Genomic DNA, 21,339 nt, shown 5'->3' with positions numbered 1-21,339 from the left:
GTTAAAGAGGCAGTTCAAATTTGGTAATGTGATATTTCCTCTCACAATAATTAGTTACCATGGTTGCAGCAAAATCCACTCCTGATTGGTTGCTTTGTTCTCTGTGACATAATTTAGCTAGTCAAAAAAGCCAGACTGATTCTTCTTTGAGGCTGCACAAGAAATAGGTAATACTTTTACAAAGTACTGTTTGGGCTGCAATAACTATTATATTTTTAGAGTTTTGAGTGCACATATTTCATGTTAATGCATTATGAGATCATTTTAATGGGTGGAGTATCACTATGATAAATGCCCGCAGCTGACACAGTCTATAGTTTCCAAAATGCTGACGGACACAAATGGGAAAAGTGAAGAAAACTGGGATTTATTGCACCTGATGTAATCGTTGCAGTATTGGTTGATATTATCCAAAATGCATGATTTTCTAATATTGTGCAGCATTTTCACGATAGTTACTTGATTTTTGTAAAACACACAAGTCGGATGTGTGTTTACATGACTTTTCTCCAAGCATGTCATCTGGTTCTGAATCAGATAAACCCTCCACTTGGCCAGCTATGCAGCTTTTTCCTCCAAAAGACATTAGATTATCGTTGGTGTAAGACCAAAGTAAGGCGTCTTACACTCTCCTATATATGCTATTCTGAAACTGAAAGGGAAAGGATTATCTGCCTCTTCGACCATTAAAATAGGTCATGAAAGTCTGAATTAGACCATTAAAAGAACCTTCCTCTTGACATCTTTGTGTGAAACAAATACTTGATAACTTTAAGGTGTTTAATCAGCTTTAATTCCTGTATAAAAGTGCTTTTGTTTTTTGTTAATTGTGTTTAGGTAATTAGTTTATGTCCATCCTATTTTATTTAGCTTGTTTTATCAGTAGTACCTAGACATTAATTGATTAGTAGATCTCATTTGTCCTCAAGGAGCAATAAACTGTTAATTAATAATGATTAATTTAATTCATATTAATCATGAAAATGACAAAACCTCCCCCTTTTTAAGTGCAGATAACTCAATAAAAAGGTAAAAATTACCCATTAGCTGCAATTAGTTTTATTGACAAACTATGAGACTGATTGGAGTTTTAATAACCTATAAGACTCATCGGTTTATCGACTATTAAATGAATTAAAGTAGTTGATTGCCGCTACACCGAACACATGCCAGAAGTTTAGTCGCCCCTTTAGAGGAATAATCTTCACAAAACACCTGGAAGATTAAACCTTCTCTCCTTTTTTTCTTTTTTATAACCCACGATGCCTTGGTGTGTCGTGTGGCGTCAACCACAGAAAAGACGTGGCTGCAGACAACCAGAGACCAACACATGCACCCCTCTGTGAGGATGTGTTTGCGTGTGTGTGTGTTACTTTGTGTAAGCATTTAAACTCATGTGCAAACTAAGACTGAAAAATGTGTGTAGGTGTGAAGTTAACTAGTTGTATGTTGTTGCTTTGATAAGTTGGAGAGTGTTGGGGATGCACAGGTCTGCTGGGAGTGAGCAGAGAGAATGCAGCTCAAGGCTTGACCCTCTGTTCGACTGGACTTGGTGTGTATTTATACACAGTGAGCAACGTGCAGATGATAAAATACACTTCTGGTTCGCATAAATTGGCCTTCCTGGTAAAGGTGTGTATAAAACCTTAAAATAAATGTGAAATCTTAAACTCTTTTTGCACCAACCTTTAATTTGAGAACATTTATCCATTTAGGGAAAAAAAATCTTAATAAATGCATCTCATAATGCTTTTTTAAAATCAGTTGTACAATTGTTGTTTCAGTTAACACTAGCTTTAAAACATATGCAGCTGAAGAATTTCTATTTTATACTTATGCACATTATGCAGAGGAACTTCTAATTGGTAATTAATGACTTTCTGTTTCCCTGGGATATAAATTTGCGTGGAACAAAGGTCATCCTCTTTCAACCACCTCTCAAAATGGGAAAGACAAGAGAAAACAGCATCCAATTAAGGCAAATGTGTGATAACTTTAGAAGTTGACTTATGATCCATAACGCAAATTAAATGTTCTACCACTCACAGTGAGAACATTTTAATGAATAATAAAAGAATCTCCAAAGCTCACTGTTAGTGAACTGTAAAAACTGGTATCTTTTGCTCACCAAGCAATCCATAGCAACCTTTGTTTGGGCGCCATGCTATAAAAAAAAAACTTTTCTGAGCTTCCATCACATTTGCTAAAATTTGCTGAAACTTTAACTAGACTCATTACCTGATTCAGATCAGACTATAGCTAAAACACTCAATGCATCTAGAGCATTGGTCTGCAACCTATTTAGCTCACTGGAGCTAAATAGCTCACTGGAGCTAAATAGGTTGCAGTAAGTAAATTATGGAGAGACAGACTCCTGGGGGATGAATCTGTGAAGAAACACCCCATGCCCACTGTTAAGTATGGTGAAAGATGCATGATGCTTTGGGTCTGTTTCTCTTCCAAAGGCCCTGGGATTCATATTCTGTAAAAATCTGGTGGCCTCTGCAAGAATACTGAAAATGTTTGATCAGATTGATGATCCAAAACATACAGAAGAATCAACACAGACATGTTTAACAAGATACCCACAGGTACAAAATACACAGAAAGTGTTACGAGCGTCTTTTAAGGTTTTAAAGTTTATGATTTTGCTAAAAACAGTTACTTATGATTTCCACTGAATAAATGTCCTGAAAATAAAGGTTGGATTTTACAGCAGTGACATAATTAGTATTGTGCCACTGTGATAAAAGATGAGTTTATGTTGAAGCTTTTTATAGATCTTCACCAGGGAACAAATTTGGATTCCTACCAAAGTCTGTAACTCTGTCAAGAATGAGTCAAATTACCACAGATACAGCTGAATTTTCTAGATTTGTTCAGAATAGTAAGACAGAATTATTATTCAACATATAAATCTCTGCAGGAAATAGCCATGAGGCTGGTGTCAGCTGCATTCCCCTGACAGGTAATTAAAATTTAAGATTCTGCTGTGTGTGTGCACATATGGGTGCGGTTGGGTGTACCTAGGTTTACAGTGAGTCGGACTCGGCCGCCGTCAAGCTCCAGACGAAGGGTGTCTGCCGAGTTCCGGGATGTGGTTGCCATGAGAATGCCGTAGGCCCGCTGGGAGCGAAAGCGTAGCGAGACGTCCTCCGCCTCAGTGTGCATCGCCACAGGCAGCTGCACCTTCATAAACTTACTGCCGTCGTAGGAGAGGATGGTCGCATCTGTGCAGGAAACGTACAAAACGGAGAAATGGCAGAGCGGTGATTGACGGAGAGGGGAAGAAACACAAGGTAGGGGAAGGGAAAAGCACAAAAGCATTTTCTGACAAAGAGTGAATCAGATTTAAACATGACAGAGTATGTTTCGGTACTGCCGCACTCCCTTATTTCCCCCGCCGCGACATGTTGAGACTCAAAACCTGCTTCCGACAAAATTATCCCGTCACTTTCCCAACCCTGATTCATCATCACTCCCTCGCCTTGGAGGAGAGGGTGCAAAAATAGCTGCAGCTGGTTGTCTGGCCCCATTATCCGCTTAAATCAAAATGCAAGGTGCCGAGTGTGTTAGCCACCGCCGCTGACATCCTGGACCCCGGAGTCATAATGTAACAAGCTCAGGTGATCCCACTTTAATGTCTTTTGCATACTCATTTGCATATTCATAATCTCCTCTCCCTGCTACCCGCTGAGGCCAGTCCCCAATTGCTAAACTGTTTACCTTCGAGAGTCCCTGTTTTTATTGGACAATTACATCCACACAACTACATGCGCTCTCCATGCATCTGCATCGTTATCTCCTGTCCTTCTTCTTCCTTTCCCCATGTATCTCTCCACGCAATTTATGCTTTGGATTCGCTCACCCTGTTTCTGTGGGAGACGGTTGAAGCTGAGGCAAAAAAAAAAAAACACACAAAAAAAACAAGAGAACAGGAAGGGAGTAAGGCGTCATGAATACTGATGAGCTAAGAAGGAGGGAAAGAGAGAGATAGTGTGTGTGTGCATGTCAGAATAAGTGAGTGAATTTAAGTGTGAACAGAGAGGGGTTTAGTAAAGTGAGAGCAGGGGGAGAGAAAATAAGGACAGAGCACGAAAGGGAGGAAAAAGACGAGGGAGAGGCAGCAAAGCTCTTGGCTAAAATGCAAATGAATCCTCATTAACTTGAGGAAAAAAAAGAAGGTGGTTGGCCTGTTATATCACAGATAACATAACTAACAGCCACACATACACCCACTCGGGCGCACACGTGCATACATTTTTGATAAGCGAGACAGCTGACTAAATTTTCCAAACCACAGCACCTGACTCACAACCAGCCAAACAGAGGATGGAGAGTCAGTGAGAAGGAAGAGTGCAGGTCTATTTATGCCAGGAAATGGAAAAGAAAGCGACAGCAAAATGCATACTGGCTGTGTCACAAACCATTAAACGCCTGTAGCTTCCACTAAATGGTTCATACCAGGAAGAATAAGGAACAAAGATGGTGGCATTCAATATTTTCCCTGGTGTCAAGGACCTCATCGTGACTCTAAGGCAAAATATGGCTTTGTATCTTAATTTCTGTCTAACCTTATCTCTGGTGAGCAGATCCCAACCTATCATTTCCATATATGATATATTAAGTAACAAGTTTAAGTCCTGTAAAACAAAATATATATATATATATATATATATATATATATATATATATATACATATATATATATATATACTAACCACATCGTTGATACCAGGACGGTTCGATCTCTGCTTGTATGTTGATTTTATTAAATCTGAATATCGCAGCTGAAGTTTTTCTCAATTTTGGCGATCCTGTATGAACTGTACCCTCCATTTTCTAAATTAATAATCCCGACTGTATGGATGGCTTTGGCTCATTCTAAACATCAGTAACTGGAATTTACTGACAACAATAAATCAAAATTCTTATCATATTAAGAACTTTCAAGTGAAAAACATTATGAGAAATGCCCACCCTTAACATCAGTGATGCTGTAAAAGTTACCTAAATCTGATGTTCCTCCCGTTCTGAACTTCAGCAATTTGTCATCATCTAATTGGCTGATTCACTGTTTGTTAACAAGCAGCTGAACAAGTGAACTAATTAAAGTAGATTAGATTGATTTCTGCTGTGATGACTTGTCACCTAGTGTAGCACTTTTAGATAAAGCACTTCCAACACAAACAATGTGTTTTTGAGTTGTTTTACAAACTACATGCAGTTTTAATGCAGCAATTTCATATGTTCAGGATGTTTTCAGTTCTTAGCTGCAAACGGATGGTTAAAATTACTTCCTGTGGCAGTGCTAAGAGGTGTTTAAGTCTGGATGAAGAGAAACTAATATCTACAGTGATCTACCTTTATATCTACCTTTTACACTGTTCACTTTTAAATTACACCGTTTTGTGCATCAGAAAAAATGCAGTCGTAGGTCTGTTATCCACAAATCTTTCAAATACAAATGAGTGCAATACACTCCTTTATTTCAATTCAGTATGCTGTCATTTCTTGAATGCATTCTCTCTCCTCAATGTGTTGGTTATACTACTTTATGTGTATCTATTTCTATATCTGGGTAGATATACTGTTAGTCTAAAAAAAAAACAAAGATTTTTCTGGTCCAGTCAGGTTTCATGCATCACCTGTTCTGACCTGATGTCAAACTGTGGTTATGCCTGGTTGGACTTACTGTAACTACATCTGATTTTTATAAATACCTCTAATAATAGTTTATATTAGCAAAATAAGCCACTGATGCTCCACAGATCAGTCGAGAAAAAGCACATGATATCAACACACTTCTGTCTGTCACGTCGTAGTTCTACCCCCGGAAAACCAGATTATTAAATAAAGGTTCCTAGGCACTGTAATCAATCTAAGAAAGAATCATTTTTGTTAAAAACTGTTATTTTTCTCCACTGAATAAATGTATACAAATTAAAGTAAAATTTGTCAAATATTTTTCAGTGAGATTATTTTTCACCTGCAAAAAAAAATTATTTCAAAGCTTTCTACTAATTTTTATCAAGGGTGCCATAATAATAGAGCCCACTGTAGATATTTAACATTTATATGAATAAATTATTAACAAGGCTAATTTGATTTCTACCAAAAATATTGCTTTTTTTTTTTTGTTGACCATATGAATGTTTTTTTGTGTAATACTTTGTCATATTTTAAGTTTTTCAAGCAAGATGAAACTTAAACATTTCTCATCAAATTAAATTATTTTCTAAACCAGTTGTAATCAGAGGGGGTAAAAACAAGAGAGACAATAAGTTGTAAAAGAGGGAAAGAGCAACATTTACATACTACTACCTCCTTGCTGAGATGGCATGTGCTCTTGTCTTTCCCATTTTAAAGAGTGGCTAAGAGAAGTGGAAATTTCATGTCATTTTCCACTGAAACAGAAACTCAAAATTTGGAAACTTATCACAAAATTCCTTTAGTTGAATTCCTTTCAAAGAAATAATTATGACACCGGTGATTTTGTTGACGACAGTTTTTCAAACACGAGATAAGTTCCCCCAATTAATAAATGTGCCTGAATCAAAAGATAGGATTTTTCCCCTATTTTTTCATTGCGACCGAGAAGAAGCTTTTTATGTATATTGGAACAGATAACAGTAGTGTATACATTTAAATTTTATTTAATTACTTACCACATTTCTATTGTGCAAGCCTATACCTCATAGCTTCAGAATTGAGTGTTTTATATTCTTTTGTTATTCTCTTAACTCGTTCTGTCATCATGTGAAGGAAAGGCAAGATGAAACTCAAAATACGTGGCGAAATTAAAAGACCTTCTGTGCCGAAGCACCTTAACTGTGTTTGTTTAATAAAGTAGAGAGAGAGGATAACAAAGAGAGTGGGAGAATGAGGAAGAAAAAAAGAGGGATGGAGAAACCGCAGGTAGAAGGCATAAACACGGGCAATCACTCCCTCCATCTGCTTCTCCATCTGCGCTTCCTCAATCCACTGAACCACCAGTTAGTGACCCCTCAGTGCACACAGAGAGGGATGAAGAAAGATAAAGATAGGAAGAAAGAGCAACGGAAAACAGGAGAGAAAGGCTCGCTTCAGATTCTTGTCCTCTGAAATAAAACATTTTCATATCAACACCTTTCAGGACGCCTGTGTGCATTTGTGTGTGCACCGTATATCTGTTGTTAGATGATAGTACAATCATCACTTGAGACGCATCACTGGTTGTGACACAAACAACATTTCGTCCTTATTTATTTTTTTTCTTGTCTGACTCCATCTCGCTTCCTCCAACAGGCCTCTATCAGTCCCTCTGTCGATTCGCTTTCGATGTGAACTCATACCTTTTCTCATAACTCTCTCCCTCTCAGGCAGATTTTCTATTCCCATCTCACACTCTGTCATATGGTGGTTCCAGCCCGGTGAATCCTCCCCCTCCTTCTCTCCTCCCTTCTCTGTCATGGCTCCCGCTCCCCGCTTTCTGCACATTTCCTCTCTCATCGATTCCCAGTCACTACATCTATAGCCGTCCAATAGCCCTGTCTGCAGCTCTGCTTCCTCCCACCACTTTTCTTTCACCTTTGTTCCTTCCTCTCCGTTCTCTGCCTGCATTTTACTACTCTGCCTCCAACACAGAAAATGTGTAATTTTGAATAAAATAGAAAAACAGATTCAGCCAAAGAGAGAAAACCAGAGCTACTACTATTATTTTGCTGCTGAGCATTTTATACCAACACAGTTAACACACTTGATCAAAACATGCCGGCTAGTGGATTGGAGCAGGACTGGGTTGTGTGAAAAATTGGTTAAGGTTATCATTTAGCAGAGAAGAACCACTTTGTCTTATTTAGCCATAATTCAATATCCAGATTAGAGATCTGCAACCTTTATAACTTAAAGAGACATTTTGCTCTCAGGACAGCCAAATTAAACTTATTTAGATTACATAACTTTTGAGAAAACACAGTAGCTACTTCAATATATTTATCTTTATGTTCTAAAGATGTATATTTTCTTTTAAAATAAGCACATTTGAACTTAATGACAAGGAAAACAGATCTAAAAGCATATTATTGGTACTTTTGGTGTCATTTTTATGTGAAGATTCAGTGCATATACTGCAGAAACATTTTTAATACAATTAGAAATTTTGCATCTGGCAAAAATTTAGTTCATTTAAATTTCTGCCAAAGTTATTAAGAGCACATTATGGAAGGTCCAAAAAGCCCCTTGCGACTCCGGAGCCACAAATCGCAGACCCCTAATCTAAGATCTTCCACATAGCTCAGATTATGAAGAACTGCTAAATCTCTTGAAATATGTGTTCTAACATTGCATTTCTTAATCGGGACACAAATACAATCAATCACAAAGTGTGTCTGAAACATCAATTAGTGGAATGAGTCAGAATTTCCTCCTGTTTGTTGACAACAGGGACATAGATCCCAGCAGACCTTAAGTAAGTGCACCGGCTCCCTGTTTGAAAATGGTCGACTTTGAAATCTAATTACTGGTCAGTAATCCTTAATCTAAACCCCTCAAGTCAAGAGAGACCACTCAGTGTTCACAGGACCAGAACTAAAGAAAGAGAGGCAGCGTCTAATTTCGATGCTCCTTAGCACCTGACGTATGTAGAATATAGTTAAATGTATCTTTTCTTGCCTATTAATTAGTTTTAAATGTCATTTTACTATTTATGTGTTTATATTTATGTAATTTTCTGTAAGGCACTTTGAGTGGCGTTCTACCAATATGCCTGCATACCTACTGCGCTCTTCTTCTGCCCTCCTCTCCGCATCAGAAGAGAGGTAGTTGAGGGTAAACTCCATTTCAGCTCTTTTATTTGAAAAGGACTTTAGTCACATTTTTATCTACCATAAATTTTTATGAGCGTGCCTTTTTAGCACATCAGAGCGAGTACTGTCATGCTGATGTAATCTGCTAGGATGGGGCTTTTAAAGGAATAAAAGCATAACTCAAAGGTATAATGAATAAAGATTTTACGGCCCAGTATAACTGATGATCATAATGTATTTTCGACTGTGGATGAGGGTGTTTCTGACTTGACTACTTCTGACTTTTCTGCCCTTTGTCATCCGTCTTCTGTCACTCATTCCATAGGCATCATTCTCAGGATGACAAATGACATATCTGTCATTACGGCTGCATTTTACATCATGACATTTGAAATATTTTTCACAAAATGTTGGTGTTTAGAGGCTGTTTTTAGTTATCTGACTCATCCCTATTGTGAGAAAGAGGGTTTGTCATCGGTGAGCGTGACAACAGCCTGCCAAGAGTCCGGTTGAAGAGTTTATTTCTCACCGCCTTCCTCGCTAGCGTCTCGTCATTCTCACCTCGCTCACAGGAGCGCCCCAGGTATCCAGTACCGGAGCAGTCGCAGACGTAGCGGTTCCAGCCCTCCCTGCAGTTGCCGTTGTGCTGGCAGGGGTTGGACAGGCACTGTTTGGGCAGCTCTCTGGAGCACGAAGGCTTCACTCCGACCGCCCGCTGGGCCTCAGCAAGCCGCCTGATGTCTTTACTCTGCCCGTCCACAAACAGGTCTCTGATGCAGCCTACGTAGCCGTAGTTCAGCAGGGCTGTCCACACCTGAAGAACAAACGATCGTTTTTGTTTGCGGTGCGTTTTTCTTTTCTTTTTTTGTTGCATATTTATAAACATGTTTCAGTTCTTCTTAGGGGTGTAGCTCCTCCATATTTTTGTCATATTTGTTGGTTATTTTTGTACATGTGAAGGTGAGAGCTCTAATGAATGGGTCAGTGTGGTTCTGTACACCATTTTCTACTCCTGTTGACGCATGAAAAGTAATGCGGTTTAATCAAGATTAATAAAAAATTGTCATATATCTCTAGTAGTTGTTTTACCTTTGTGTGAAAATTAGAGTTGCAAAAGGTCAGAAACATTTCATGGAGGGGTGATTTGACCTTTTAAGCTGGTTTTGGAGAAACCTTAAATTAGATTTTACGGTACGTTTTATGCCAAGGAGACTAAAAGCATCCACAGAATATAAATAGAAGATCTGGCAAAGTAGATTGAAAATCAAGGAGTATGAATTTGCAGCAGGATGGTAATGCAAAGAAAATACAGCCAAAACCGATTCTACACTTTTGCTTATCACCTGTGCATAAACTACCTAGAAATAATGAGTGGATTCTAGTGCAGAGTGAGCTTCTTTCATGAAGTTGGGACTCTTTGCAGGTGGGAGAAGGCGTCACTTTAAAGCACTGTGGATCTATCAGAACCATCATGGTTAATTCTGCCATTAATCACGTACGAGCAAAGTGCCACGAAGAAAAACACACATCATCAATCAACTTCTGGTTAATGCAGAGCCTAGAACGCAGTGTTTTTCAGCTGATAGGGTGGATTTTTGTATCCATTTTAGATTACCTTATTTGAGTTATCAGCCCAGTTGTGTTATGTTTTATAAATGTAGGCATAAATGCAGCTTTGCTGTGAAATCTGAGTAAAGTATCCAGCAAAAAAATCACCTGATATGAGCCTTAAATGATGCAGCACATCTTTGCATAGCTTTGACTACTGTTTTTTTCCCAAAGCTTAACCTCTAAAAAGGAGCAACAAAAGTCCAACCAATTAAAAATTAATCAGACAAATAATTACCTATTGGTAAAGTGATTTGAGAAAAATCGAAAATGCCTATTTTTGCTTGTTTGCCTACTGGATGAGGCAAGTTAAATAAAACACTACAAAGCAGGCAGATCAATATAGAGTCCAATGACTCCAGCCAGATCTTTTCTTTCAAATAAACTTAAATTATTTATGTTAATCAACTAGCTATGGCGTTTTGACTAAAGTACAAAGGGTTGGAGTCCCAGTTGACGGCGTCTCAACTAAAGTCCTACAGCTTTTTATGTCTCTTTCTCACTGTTAACGTTTTAATTATGTTTTTTAAATCTCTTTCTCTTTTTCACATGCTGTTTTTATTTTAATTATGTAAAGCACCTTGAAATGCCTTGCTGCTTAAATGTCCTATACAAATAAAATTTGATTGATTGATTGAGAACCTCGCAAATTTTCAGCTTTTTCACATTTTTCTAGCATTACCACCATAACCTTCAATGCATTTTACTTTACTAAACGATACGTGGTTCTCAAAGTATTTGATCCAAAAAGTGTGCTGATCATTTGTCGTTAGCCCGGTCGATGATTGTGGAACCATTTTTTGCTGCAATTAAAACCACAAGTTTTTTGAACATCTACAGACTGAAAGTTTCGCCCTTTTTTTGAAGTTCGGTTAAATTGGAAGGAGAGAGAATGTTTTAAGTATTGCCACCGATCCTTGATTGGAGTTAGATTAGAGTTAGGTCAGGGCAAGTCGCAGTCGTGAAATTCTTTGATCTACGCTCCCTTTGTACCTCTGGCTCTATGTATAGGGTCGTTGTCCTGCAGCAAGATGAACATAAATCTTTTTCGGCCTCCGAGCTTTTGATCCAGGATTAACCGGCATTTAGCTTCATCCAACTTCCCATCATATCTAAACGCCTTCTTTTCTCTGAAGAAAAGATTCCTGTGCTGCTGGCTGTGAAATTAAATATGCCACACACAAACCTCTGTGGGGAAAATGAGTCCGGCGCGATCCTGAGGAAGTCCTCCGAGGTACAGCGTGTCGTCCAGGTCCAGGATCTCACTGTCCCCCGGAGCCGTGTACGCCGTTCTCACGCTGTTCACCGAGATGGTTCCTGTGCACAACAAAACAACCTTTAGAACTCTGCTGACCTTCAGCGCGATCGTTCGCATCGCAATCTACAGAGTCATCATCACCAGCGTCAATCTTTCTCTTCCTCATCATCACCCACACATCACTGTTATAGTCAGAGGCAATTAAAATCCCTTGCCTTAGTCATCACCCTGAAAGCTGGGATGTGCCGAGTAAAAAATTTAATAATAATTCAATAATTTCACCTTCTGCGAGTCTTAGTGCACCTTACTAAGTTATTTTAGTAAAGAACAAACAGAAAATACTTTATTAACCCAAAATATTGGCAGCTTAGTTAATTAGCTTAACTGAAACTAAAGATTATTTTTATAATTAATTATCATATTGATTACTGTCACAATTTATTTATTAGTCAGATCATTTTTTTTGCATTTTTATCTGATTAAGAAATGCAAAATATTTCCTACAAAGGCAAATGCTTCAGATTTTTTATTTAACCACTTCAGCCTATTTATACAATATTATAAATACATTAAAAAAAATGCAAATACGTAAATAAATAATAAAAATCCCTTTTTAAGTAAAAAAATAAAAATTTTAGTGACAAAAATTAGTTTTAGCTTACAGTTTTTGAACCTGGTGAAGCTAAAACTTTGCCGCGTGAGTAGCTTTGAGCATATTTACAGACCTTTTTTTTTTCACCTTAAAAGCAAAATGTACATATATTTTGTACAGTTTTGGTTTAGTAACAGCTCTGACTATGTTGTTATTTCACAAAATGACCTTTTTTGAATCTGTACACTCCAGTTAACAATTAATCTATTTCTAAATTGGTTAACAATTATTTCAATATTTGATTCATCACAATTAATCCGATTACTCGCTTCAGCCCTACAATAGTTTATTAAGTATACAGTGCAATTCAACAACTGTTAAAGTGCCTAAAATCAAATATTTGCTGAACTATTTTTTGTTTGATTTTCCTTTTTTTGCTCTAGCCTGTGATTTAGCACTTTAGTTAACTACTGAAATCTCAGTTTTTAACCTAAACATTTCCACGACGGTGGTTGTAGTTGATAATACTTTGATTTTAATAAATCTAAACATTTTTTATGTTTTTTTCTAAAGCCTAAAACTAATTAATCTTGTCAATTGAAGTAAACAAAAAGGATCAGAGATGCATTCGAATGTTTTCGCTCACCCCAGATGGGAGACTTTTTCCATTTCTGTGGCAGAACAGAGTAATAATAGAAGATGAGTTGCATATTTCTGTTAATAATGTTGTATTTTTGGAGCACATAAAACCATTTAAATAAGCCCATGCTAAGATGAAGTGATGGCGCTACAACAGAGAGTGACTATTTGTTTTCGTTTTTGCTTTTTCTTTATATTTGCCAACTCCAGCTGGGCTAAAAGTGCTACATTCAATATTGTGCCACCAATAAATCATTAATTCCCTTATTTTCAGACATTTATTCAGTTACAACATTCAAACAAGACCCCTGTCAAGAACACTGGCAGCCTCTACTGAAGGCTTTTAGTCTATAATTAACACAGAGGTAGAACAATAGCTACACAAGTGCAAGGCTGCGCAGAACATATGAACAAGCTGATTAAAATAAACCTTCGGTTTTTCCAAGGCTCTCTTAAAGAACACTTAAAGAAATAAATTAAAGTTACCAGCAAGACTTTTCTTTAAAATTAGCCACATTTATGTTTGATATGGTGTTTTATCTGTAGAAAGTTATCATGGCCGGCTTGTATTAATTTATTTTACAATTTAGTGGAGAAATGTTAAAAAGTCAATGTGGTGACATCACAAAAGGCATAAAGCTGCTGATCTGAGCTCTTTTGAGCTCATCTATTTTTTTTTAAATCAAATTTCTCCTAAAAAAAAAAAAAAACTAAAACGGTTTGTTAAAGGCTAGAATGCAATAAAGCTCAAATGCATCAGACTTAGTCAAAATGAGTTAAAAGTTGTTTTTCTGACCTTAAGTCTACAAATCTAAGCTGATCAGATCAAATCTTGCACCTGTTGTAATGTCATCGTCCAAGATAAACAGAAAACTATTTAGCTGTTCTGACATCATACAAGTGAAATATATACTTCATTAATCAGCAGTATTTTCATCACCAGGGTATGAATGAATATGATATGATATAAATCAATACTTTAAAGTAAAATAAAATAAAATAAAATACTGTTTTAGGTCAAATGCGGTCACTGTCTTGAATAAAATGCCTGCAAAAGCTTCAGGTGCATTTAGGAGCTATGAGTGATTAAAACGTGGGAATTGTTTTGATGCTTACGTCACCTTTCAGAGAAAGTTTACCTGAGCGTCCGTCTCTCTGGAAGTCAACGTGATACCATTCCCCGTCATTGACCTTTCTGTCGATGGCCTTGGTCTTTGTGGTCCCAGATCCCATGTCCAGCAGCAGGTACAGGTGACCGTCCAGCATTTCAATGGCAAAAAAATCCACCTGTACAATTAACATAAAAATTGTTAACATTCTGGGAAAACAGCAGAATTAATGAATATGTAAAGCTGCATGTATGAGCAAAAAGTCTAAACTGCTAAAGTCTAAACTGATAGCACTGGCCAAAAAACTGAGTTTTTCAACTGATTTAGGGTCATTTTGATGCGCTGAATCAAAAAAATCACATTGGTTTTGCTCAACCAGGTCAACTTTCTGACCTCTGGATGCAACATGAGCATCAAAATGCACAACTTGTTCTCACATGTGGATTGATTTTCCGATAATCTGGGATCAATGATTGACGAGCAGGAGGAGAGATGAAGACATAATGTTCAATTTACATGTACTTACCCTTATCAGTGTTTTTTATTCAATTTACAGAAATCCAAGTTTAATTAATATATTCTGATAGAAAACAAATTTTTTAATCCTAAAACCTTTTTTGGATGAGAAATAGTAACGGAAATTAACTGATAATATCACAAAATGTCATCAATTTAGTCAGAAGATTGGATTAGAATAAAAATCTGACCTGATTGAGAAAACTGGATGTAATCTGTGGATTCAGAGGTGCAAAAATAATCCTAATTCAGTTGAAAACACACAGACAACTTTAAAAAAAAAAAAATTTTGTAACCCAGTCGTCTCACATGCACAATATCTTTCAAAAGTTACATATTTATAAATAACATTCACAATATCTAACACATCTAATTTTGATAATGAACAGAGTTTAAAAGCTTGTAAAAAGATGAAAAGGAAGAATTTTTGATGCAGAAACGTTGTAATACGGCCATGTTTTAATCTATACATGGAGAAAATAGCTGCGTGGACAATTTCCCCGTGGACACATCCTCTACAAACCTAGAGAAAATTATGAAACAAGGCCAATATTACACTGTGGGTAATAATCACTGCAATAATATCATTCAGCTATATTTGGAGGAATTGTAGAAGTGTGATTCCCTAACATAGATTTATTTTTTTTTTACATTTTCCAAGGTGGATGCTTTAGAAAAAGGTTAATCTATTTTAAGTTTTCTTTTAGCATATTTGCCAATGTGGAGGAAACTGTATCTCTGCCTGCATATATGTTTAAAAAACAAATATGAATCAGAGTTCACGGTTTTCTACAAGTTGTCATTTTAAAACCTAAAAACTATCGATGTCTTTAAAAAACCAGAACTCAGTTCACATACAAAAAATGATTAAAGAAATATTTCTGAGGGCTCAATCTCAAATTTTTAACTAGACGGAAAAAAAATAACTGATGTTCAACATAAAGCACAAAGGTTTTCACTTTGATTGGCGAGCAATTAAATTCAAGCATCGTCTTTTGATTAGCTATTCATGGTTTTAATCTGTTTTAGTTTAAAGTTGGTGGTGCTCTGTTAGCTTCACCTTGACGGTAGGAGGGGTGCGGGGGTCTTTGCGCTGCTGTTGTCTGGGTTTTCCATGGCTGAAAAGCATCAGCCCGTTCGGCTCTGTGGTCCTGAAGTCAAACGAAATGGATCCCGCCTTCTTCGCCATCCACTTGCTCAAAGCCACGAATGACTCTGGGGTGTCAAACGTCACTGGATCCAGTGTTGCCACGCTCTCGCACTTAAAGGACACCACACCACTGACCTGTGAAGGTTGCAGAAAAACTAAGATGTAAAAAGGTTTGAGACATTTAGAAAAATCAAGGCCAAAAACGGCTCCTTTGTAGTCTGAGGCTGAAATGAAGCCAGCTCCCAGCTGTGAACAGAGTAAAAGACCAAAGAGGTTGAGTGCCTTTAACAAATGTAATCCCATTTAGTTGAATTCCTTACAGTTAAAGACTCATGGGACGTGGCAGGGGGTTATGAGACAAAAAAGTGCACATGTTCAGTGTGTAAGAGGATAATGCATCGTTTAATGTAGCTAAAAGAGAATACCTTCATCTTTGGGTCGCCCTGCTTGGCCAGTCTGGAAAGCTCCAACCGTACGTCGTTGTTCTTGTACACCACCTTCACAGAAAGAAAATGGAAAAACAAGATTTTAATAATGGTCTTAGTAGTGAATGAAGTGAGAAAGAAGTAAGTCATACATAAAACATAAAAATGTACGTGTGTGTATAATATCAGGATTTTATGATAACCCAACACACAATTGAGCATAAATCTGAAATAAAAAAATTGAGACCACTTCGAATGTTTATTTAATGTTTCAGTAAAATGAACATTGTTTTGACCTGTCTCCGAAATTCCAAGTAAAACTTTTGTATTTATTTGCAGAAAATGAGAAATGGTCAAAAAAACAAAAAAGATGCAGTGCTTTCAGATCTCAAATAATGCAAATAAAACAAGTTTATATTAATTTACCAACAACAATGCCAATGTTTTAACTCGGGGAAAGTTCAGAAATCCATATTTGGTGGATTAACCATGAGGTTTTCAATGGGGTTCAGTGTATTTGTGAAAAGAGAGACGTTTCTTCAGCCTCTACCAGCTTTTTACACGTAGAAACTGACTTTTGAGTTCATTCTGATTTATGAAATAACTTTGTCAGATTGGAGAAAAGGTGCCTGTTAACATACATTTTCAAGACGTCCTACATATTCCTACATGTTTTTCGTCTGGACTTTGACTGGGCCACTATAAAAACAGGGATATGTTTATGTCTGAATCAACTCTGTCTTCCTTGAGTTTCATGATGCTGTTTCTTTTCTGATGCTCCCTGTCAAATCTCTGAGGCCTACAGCTGCACTTACTCTGATTTTTGAAGTTAAATGGATTTTATTTCACAGTATCAGAGTAAAAAGGGGTGAAAACATTTGAAAACCATGTATCATTTTACTCTGTTACGTAAAAACTCATTTAAATAGAATATATGTGATTGTGAAACAAGAAAATGTGAAAACCTCAAAGCTTCGCTGCATTCCTTTACTATCGCCACATTTTTCTCCAGTTCAAATGTTTTTTAGCATTTCCATTCAAACGCAGCAACCTTAAGAGCACGCTGAGCTTCTTTCAGATGAATCCTCTGAAACATCCTGACCCTGCCACTTTCATAAGAGGTTTTTCAATTTTATCCTCTTTGCTTTTGCTTTTCTCTCGTTCCCCCTTCTACGACACAGTCTGCATTATCGCTGAGCCGCGTGAGTGTAAAGAGTGTGCCTGTGCTGAGCATTCTGATGCTGACAGGGACAAGCTCACACAAGCTCCTCTTTAATAAACCAGATCTTCTCATATGACCTTTGAGCAACAACACGGACTTTCCACCGCTGTTTTCTCATTTACTGCTCGTCAGGGGCATTTGGGTGTGTTTGCAGTGATACTAAGGTGACTCTTGAAAATAATAACTTCTGCAAAGTGGTGTTAGCATGTGGGAGCGTGTTTGTGCGGAAGAATGAGCCTGCGGCGCATCGAATGCTTAAAATTGTTATAGCCGCGATTGTTCACGCGTGTGATTTGCTGCATACATCTTAATTTGCTCACATGGATTATCATATCATTGTATTAAATATGCAAATTTGGTAGTGGAGGGTTCACTTTGACTGTGGCGGTCTTGTTTAAACACCATCAGTCTTAATGAAGCAACACAGAGAGCATTCAGCGCCGATACAGATAGCTCTCTGTTTGGCACATCATCTGTCGGCTTGTTGGGTTGTTTGTTTATGCCTCTGTGTGAATCCTGTGAGTGAAAGGGAAACTCAGTCAGGTTGTGTGTTACATAAGCAAGACGATGTATGAGAGAAGTGGTTTGCACTCATTTTGGTTTGATCGTTTTAATTTTCTCTGCATTTCTGGGCAAATTTGTGCAAAAGACTACATGTATTGGCGTTTGTGTGTTCTCGTCGGTGTGTCATGCTAGTCGTTGCTGCTGCGGCGTTGTGGCCCATTTCAAGCAGAGCGGATGGATGGAGCGTCTCTGTGGCGTAGCTAATTAGCATGTTAGAGCTTAGTGCTGTATCTTCTCCCTCAACGACACTCATCACTGATTCTGTCTGATGCTGGATGGGTTGTGTGTGTCTGGGACTGTTTGTGTGAGTCTGCCAAATGGAAGAATTTCGGTGTGTGAGTATTAAAAGATAATGTGTGTGAAATGTTTGTGTTGCGTGACAGAGAGAGAGAGAGGAAGGGGGAGAGCAGTAGAAGGAAACAAAGCATAAGAAAAAGGTCTATTTTATGAAAACTTAAATTTGTGCAGGATGAAAGCATAAAATAAGACAAGCTATGCTGAGAAGTTATAGTTTACTGACTTTTAATGAAGGGAATAAAGAGGAATACAGCGCCTTGCAAAACTATTCATATTTTAGAACTTTCTCACATAATGTTTTGTTACAAACACAAACTTCACTGCATTTTAATGGCCTTTTATGATGGACCAATATAAAATAGCCAATAACTGTAAAGAGGAAGGGACATGAATTAAATGTTATTTTAGTAATGGGAATATTTGCACATATATTGGGAGTAATTGTTCCTCTTCATTCATTTTTGCTATCCATCTGTCATTGTCAAATTGGGTTGGGAGCAACAGTGAACTTAAATTTATAATTCTCCCAGAGGTTCTCAAGTAGATTTAGATCTGAACTTTGACTAGGCCATTCCAACACATTATTATGCATTGATCTAGTTTTCTCTGACTCTATATGTTTGCTTTTATGTTTAGTACATTGGCGCCCCAGTCTCGTGTTTTTGCAGTCTTTTGGAAGGATCTTTTTTTTTTTGCATTTTTACAGAAAACCGTGAGATATATTTTTTTAAATGTTCAGTTTCTAAGTAATTCAGTAAACTAAAATCCGCCAGAGGTGTGAAATGTTTTGAGCCACATCTTTTCACCACTATCACAGTTTTCAATCACAATTTGAGTGTGTATTTACACCATTAAGCATGCATCGCACCTCTTTGAGACAACCCATGAAGTTGTTGCTGACAGGAGAACCAGGAAGGTCCGCTGTGCTGGGACTTCCTCCCACGTAGAAGAAGTCATCAGAGCCCAGCATGGTGTAGTCCTCCTGCGTGTAGCCCGTCGTGGTCAGGATCCCGTCCACGGAGATCGTCACCTACACAACAAAGCACAGGGAAAGGACACGCTATATACTCACACCAAAGGCAGCGCTAAGCGCTAGCTAGGCGCTGACCAGCCAAATTAGCCCCCGTTACTGTAGTAACCAAATGTATGTGCCTTCTGTTTGGAAAAGCCCGGATTGGTTTTGGAGAAGGGATGGTTGTGCTTCTGGTGGGATTTGATTTAATGCATTTGGATCAGTGCTGACTGTGACGTTAAACTGAGCAGATCTGATTGTGGTGATGCTGGAACTACCATAGTGTTTGTGCCATATTTCTCCATGTGGTCTGGCATCCTCAGACTGGAGATAGCAGTCAGTCCATTATTCAGCATGGTGACTCTGTGTGTGATTAACTTGGACTTGCTGAAACTCAAAGCGTTGGCGCACCCGATACTGAATTTGTACCCTCAACGTTTTTCATTAACTTCAACTGCAAATTACTGACATTATATAACAAACTAATCCGTCCTGCTTTATGCAGAACCAGAGTAAATATTCTTCTCTCTTTACTAATGAATGTTTTCTTATGATTAGCTTCTAAGCTGCTGTACAGCTTAGGTAGAGAAAATGCAGCAGGATTTACTTACTAGTATACAAACAACATTTCCCCTAAATGGTTTACCTACAGAGACTCTAGTTCTCCTGTAATTAAATTAGCTCACTCTGCTGCCTAATGGCCTCTATAGGGGCTTTTAGCTGTCACAGAGATCTAATGCTGTCACATGCAAGCTGCAATTAGTTTTATCACTCAGATTTTCTGCAGTACATTACTGACCATGTTAAACTGGCTATAAAGCTTGCTAGCACATTACTTTCCCACTAAGATACAGTGTTAGCATCGCCAGGCAAATTTTGCCCAGCCAGGCAGCTGTTAGTTAGGTATTCACAGGCGTCTTCGTGCTACACAGCAGGTGTTAGTGCTATTTACTGGTTAGTAGTTGTTAGTTGCAGCACTGCTGGCAAGCAAAGTGGTGTTACTTGTGGTGGGTTACTGAGATCAGGGTTAATGATTTTTGATGCTGTTAGTAGGTGTGATGATGTCATGTTGCTGTGTGAGTTGTGATGATGGTGTTAGTTTGTGGTCTGAGGGGGGTTTGTTGGATCAGCGAGTCAGAATGAGATGACACACAGAAGAAAACACACGTATTGATGTACATACAGGTGTTAGCAGGGCGAAGGCTCATTCCACACACACACACACACACACACACGCACACACACGGATATATATATATAAATAGCAAAAAGACATGCAGCCTGCTCCTCTCTCTGCATGCAACCACTAGCAAAGAGGACACAGCAGATAAAAAAACAAAGAACTGCATGACTCAGAGGCACCATGAGGAACATGCATGACAGATCGTAGGACGAAAAATTCAAAAGGAGGATAAAAGAAAGGAGGGAAGGGGGAACCTCTCAATCAATTTGTGGAATAATCAGAGAAGGATTTCTTAATCAGGACATGCAGGGAGGGTGGGGCTCGACATTTGCGTGCATGTGAGAGATGAGCCAATCTGTGCACGCCTACAAGTCAGTCACAAAGTGATGGAGTGAAAAAAAAATCATAGAAATAGGGGAGGAAAGGGATTTTGTTATAAAAACGTGGTTGGCAAGGAGAAGGGGAGAGGGGCTATTTAAGCGTAAGAGATTACCAACCGCATTTATCCTTTTATTGGTTTATTTTTGATGTCTATGATTCAAAAGGAAATAGACACGGGGAAAACCCAAACTAAGAAACAATTAGAATGATATCTACCGAACAATGGAGTTTGTTTACCATAGCGTGTCCAATGCCTGAGTGCTTTGTAGGAGAGGGGGAGAAAGGAAGGCAAAAAACTGTGAACAGAACAACTCCGGGAACAAAAAAAAAGGAAAAAGCTAGAAGGCCTCTGGTGAGATTAGTAGGTTGGTTGGAGTGGTTTTGCTAGGAGAAGGGCACAGGTTAGGTTAGTAGAATGAATCATTCCATGGATGGTGGTTAGTTTCACTAGCAGGTTAGTTCAGTTAGTAGTCAAGTTAGTAGTACAGACAGGCAAACGGTCGAGGCAGGAAGTAGGAAGGAGCACCTGAGTGCCGGTGGATCCTCAGTGTTTTTCTAGTTCACTCTCTCGCTTTATTTGTTCATTTACACACTCGC

General features: G+C 38.0%; 2 protein-coding genes across 2 annotated transcripts in view; both read right to left on the bottom strand.

Moving 5' to 3' along the window:
• The window catches only part of LOC106904147 (neurexin-1a-like), a 36,675-nt gene extending 32,040 nt beyond the window's left edge, over positions 1 to 4,635 (bottom strand). Inside the window, exon 1 of the mRNA XM_014968365.2 lies at positions 3,027 to 4,635. Within this exon, the coding sequence (XP_014823851.2) occupies positions 3,027 to 3,327 (301 nt within the window). The 5' untranslated portion in view covers positions 3,328 to 4,635. The remainder of the gene's footprint in view (positions 1 to 3,026) is intronic.
• Positions 4,636 to 9,229: 4,594 nt separating this feature from the next.
• Positions 9,230 to 21,339, bottom strand: part of LOC148153682 (neurexin-1a-like) — a 43,191-nt gene continuing 31,081 nt past the window's right edge. Inside the window, exons 4-10 of the mRNA XM_088001058.1 lie at positions 19,035 to 19,196; positions 16,084 to 16,155; positions 15,569 to 15,793; positions 14,023 to 14,170; positions 11,581 to 11,711; positions 9,316 to 9,600; positions 9,230 to 9,235 (exon numbers count right to left, since the gene is read on the bottom strand). Of these exons, the coding sequence (XP_087857184.1) occupies positions 9,230 to 9,235; positions 9,316 to 9,600; positions 11,581 to 11,711; positions 14,023 to 14,170; positions 15,569 to 15,793; positions 16,084 to 16,155; positions 19,035 to 19,196 (1,029 nt within the window). The remainder of the gene's footprint in view (positions 9,236 to 9,315; positions 9,601 to 11,580; positions 11,712 to 14,022; positions 14,171 to 15,568; positions 15,794 to 16,083; positions 16,156 to 19,034; positions 19,197 to 21,339) is intronic.

This window comes from Poecilia mexicana, unplaced genomic scaffold (genome assembly GCF_051168715.1).
Source record: "Poecilia mexicana isolate PSO_F unplaced genomic scaffold, ASM5116871v1 scaffold_19, whole genome shotgun sequence".
Lineage (NCBI taxonomy): Eukaryota > Metazoa > Chordata > Actinopteri > Cyprinodontiformes > Poeciliidae > Poecilia > Poecilia mexicana.
Note: the sequence above shows the minus strand (reverse complement) of the source record. Positions and strands in the feature narration are given on the sequence as shown.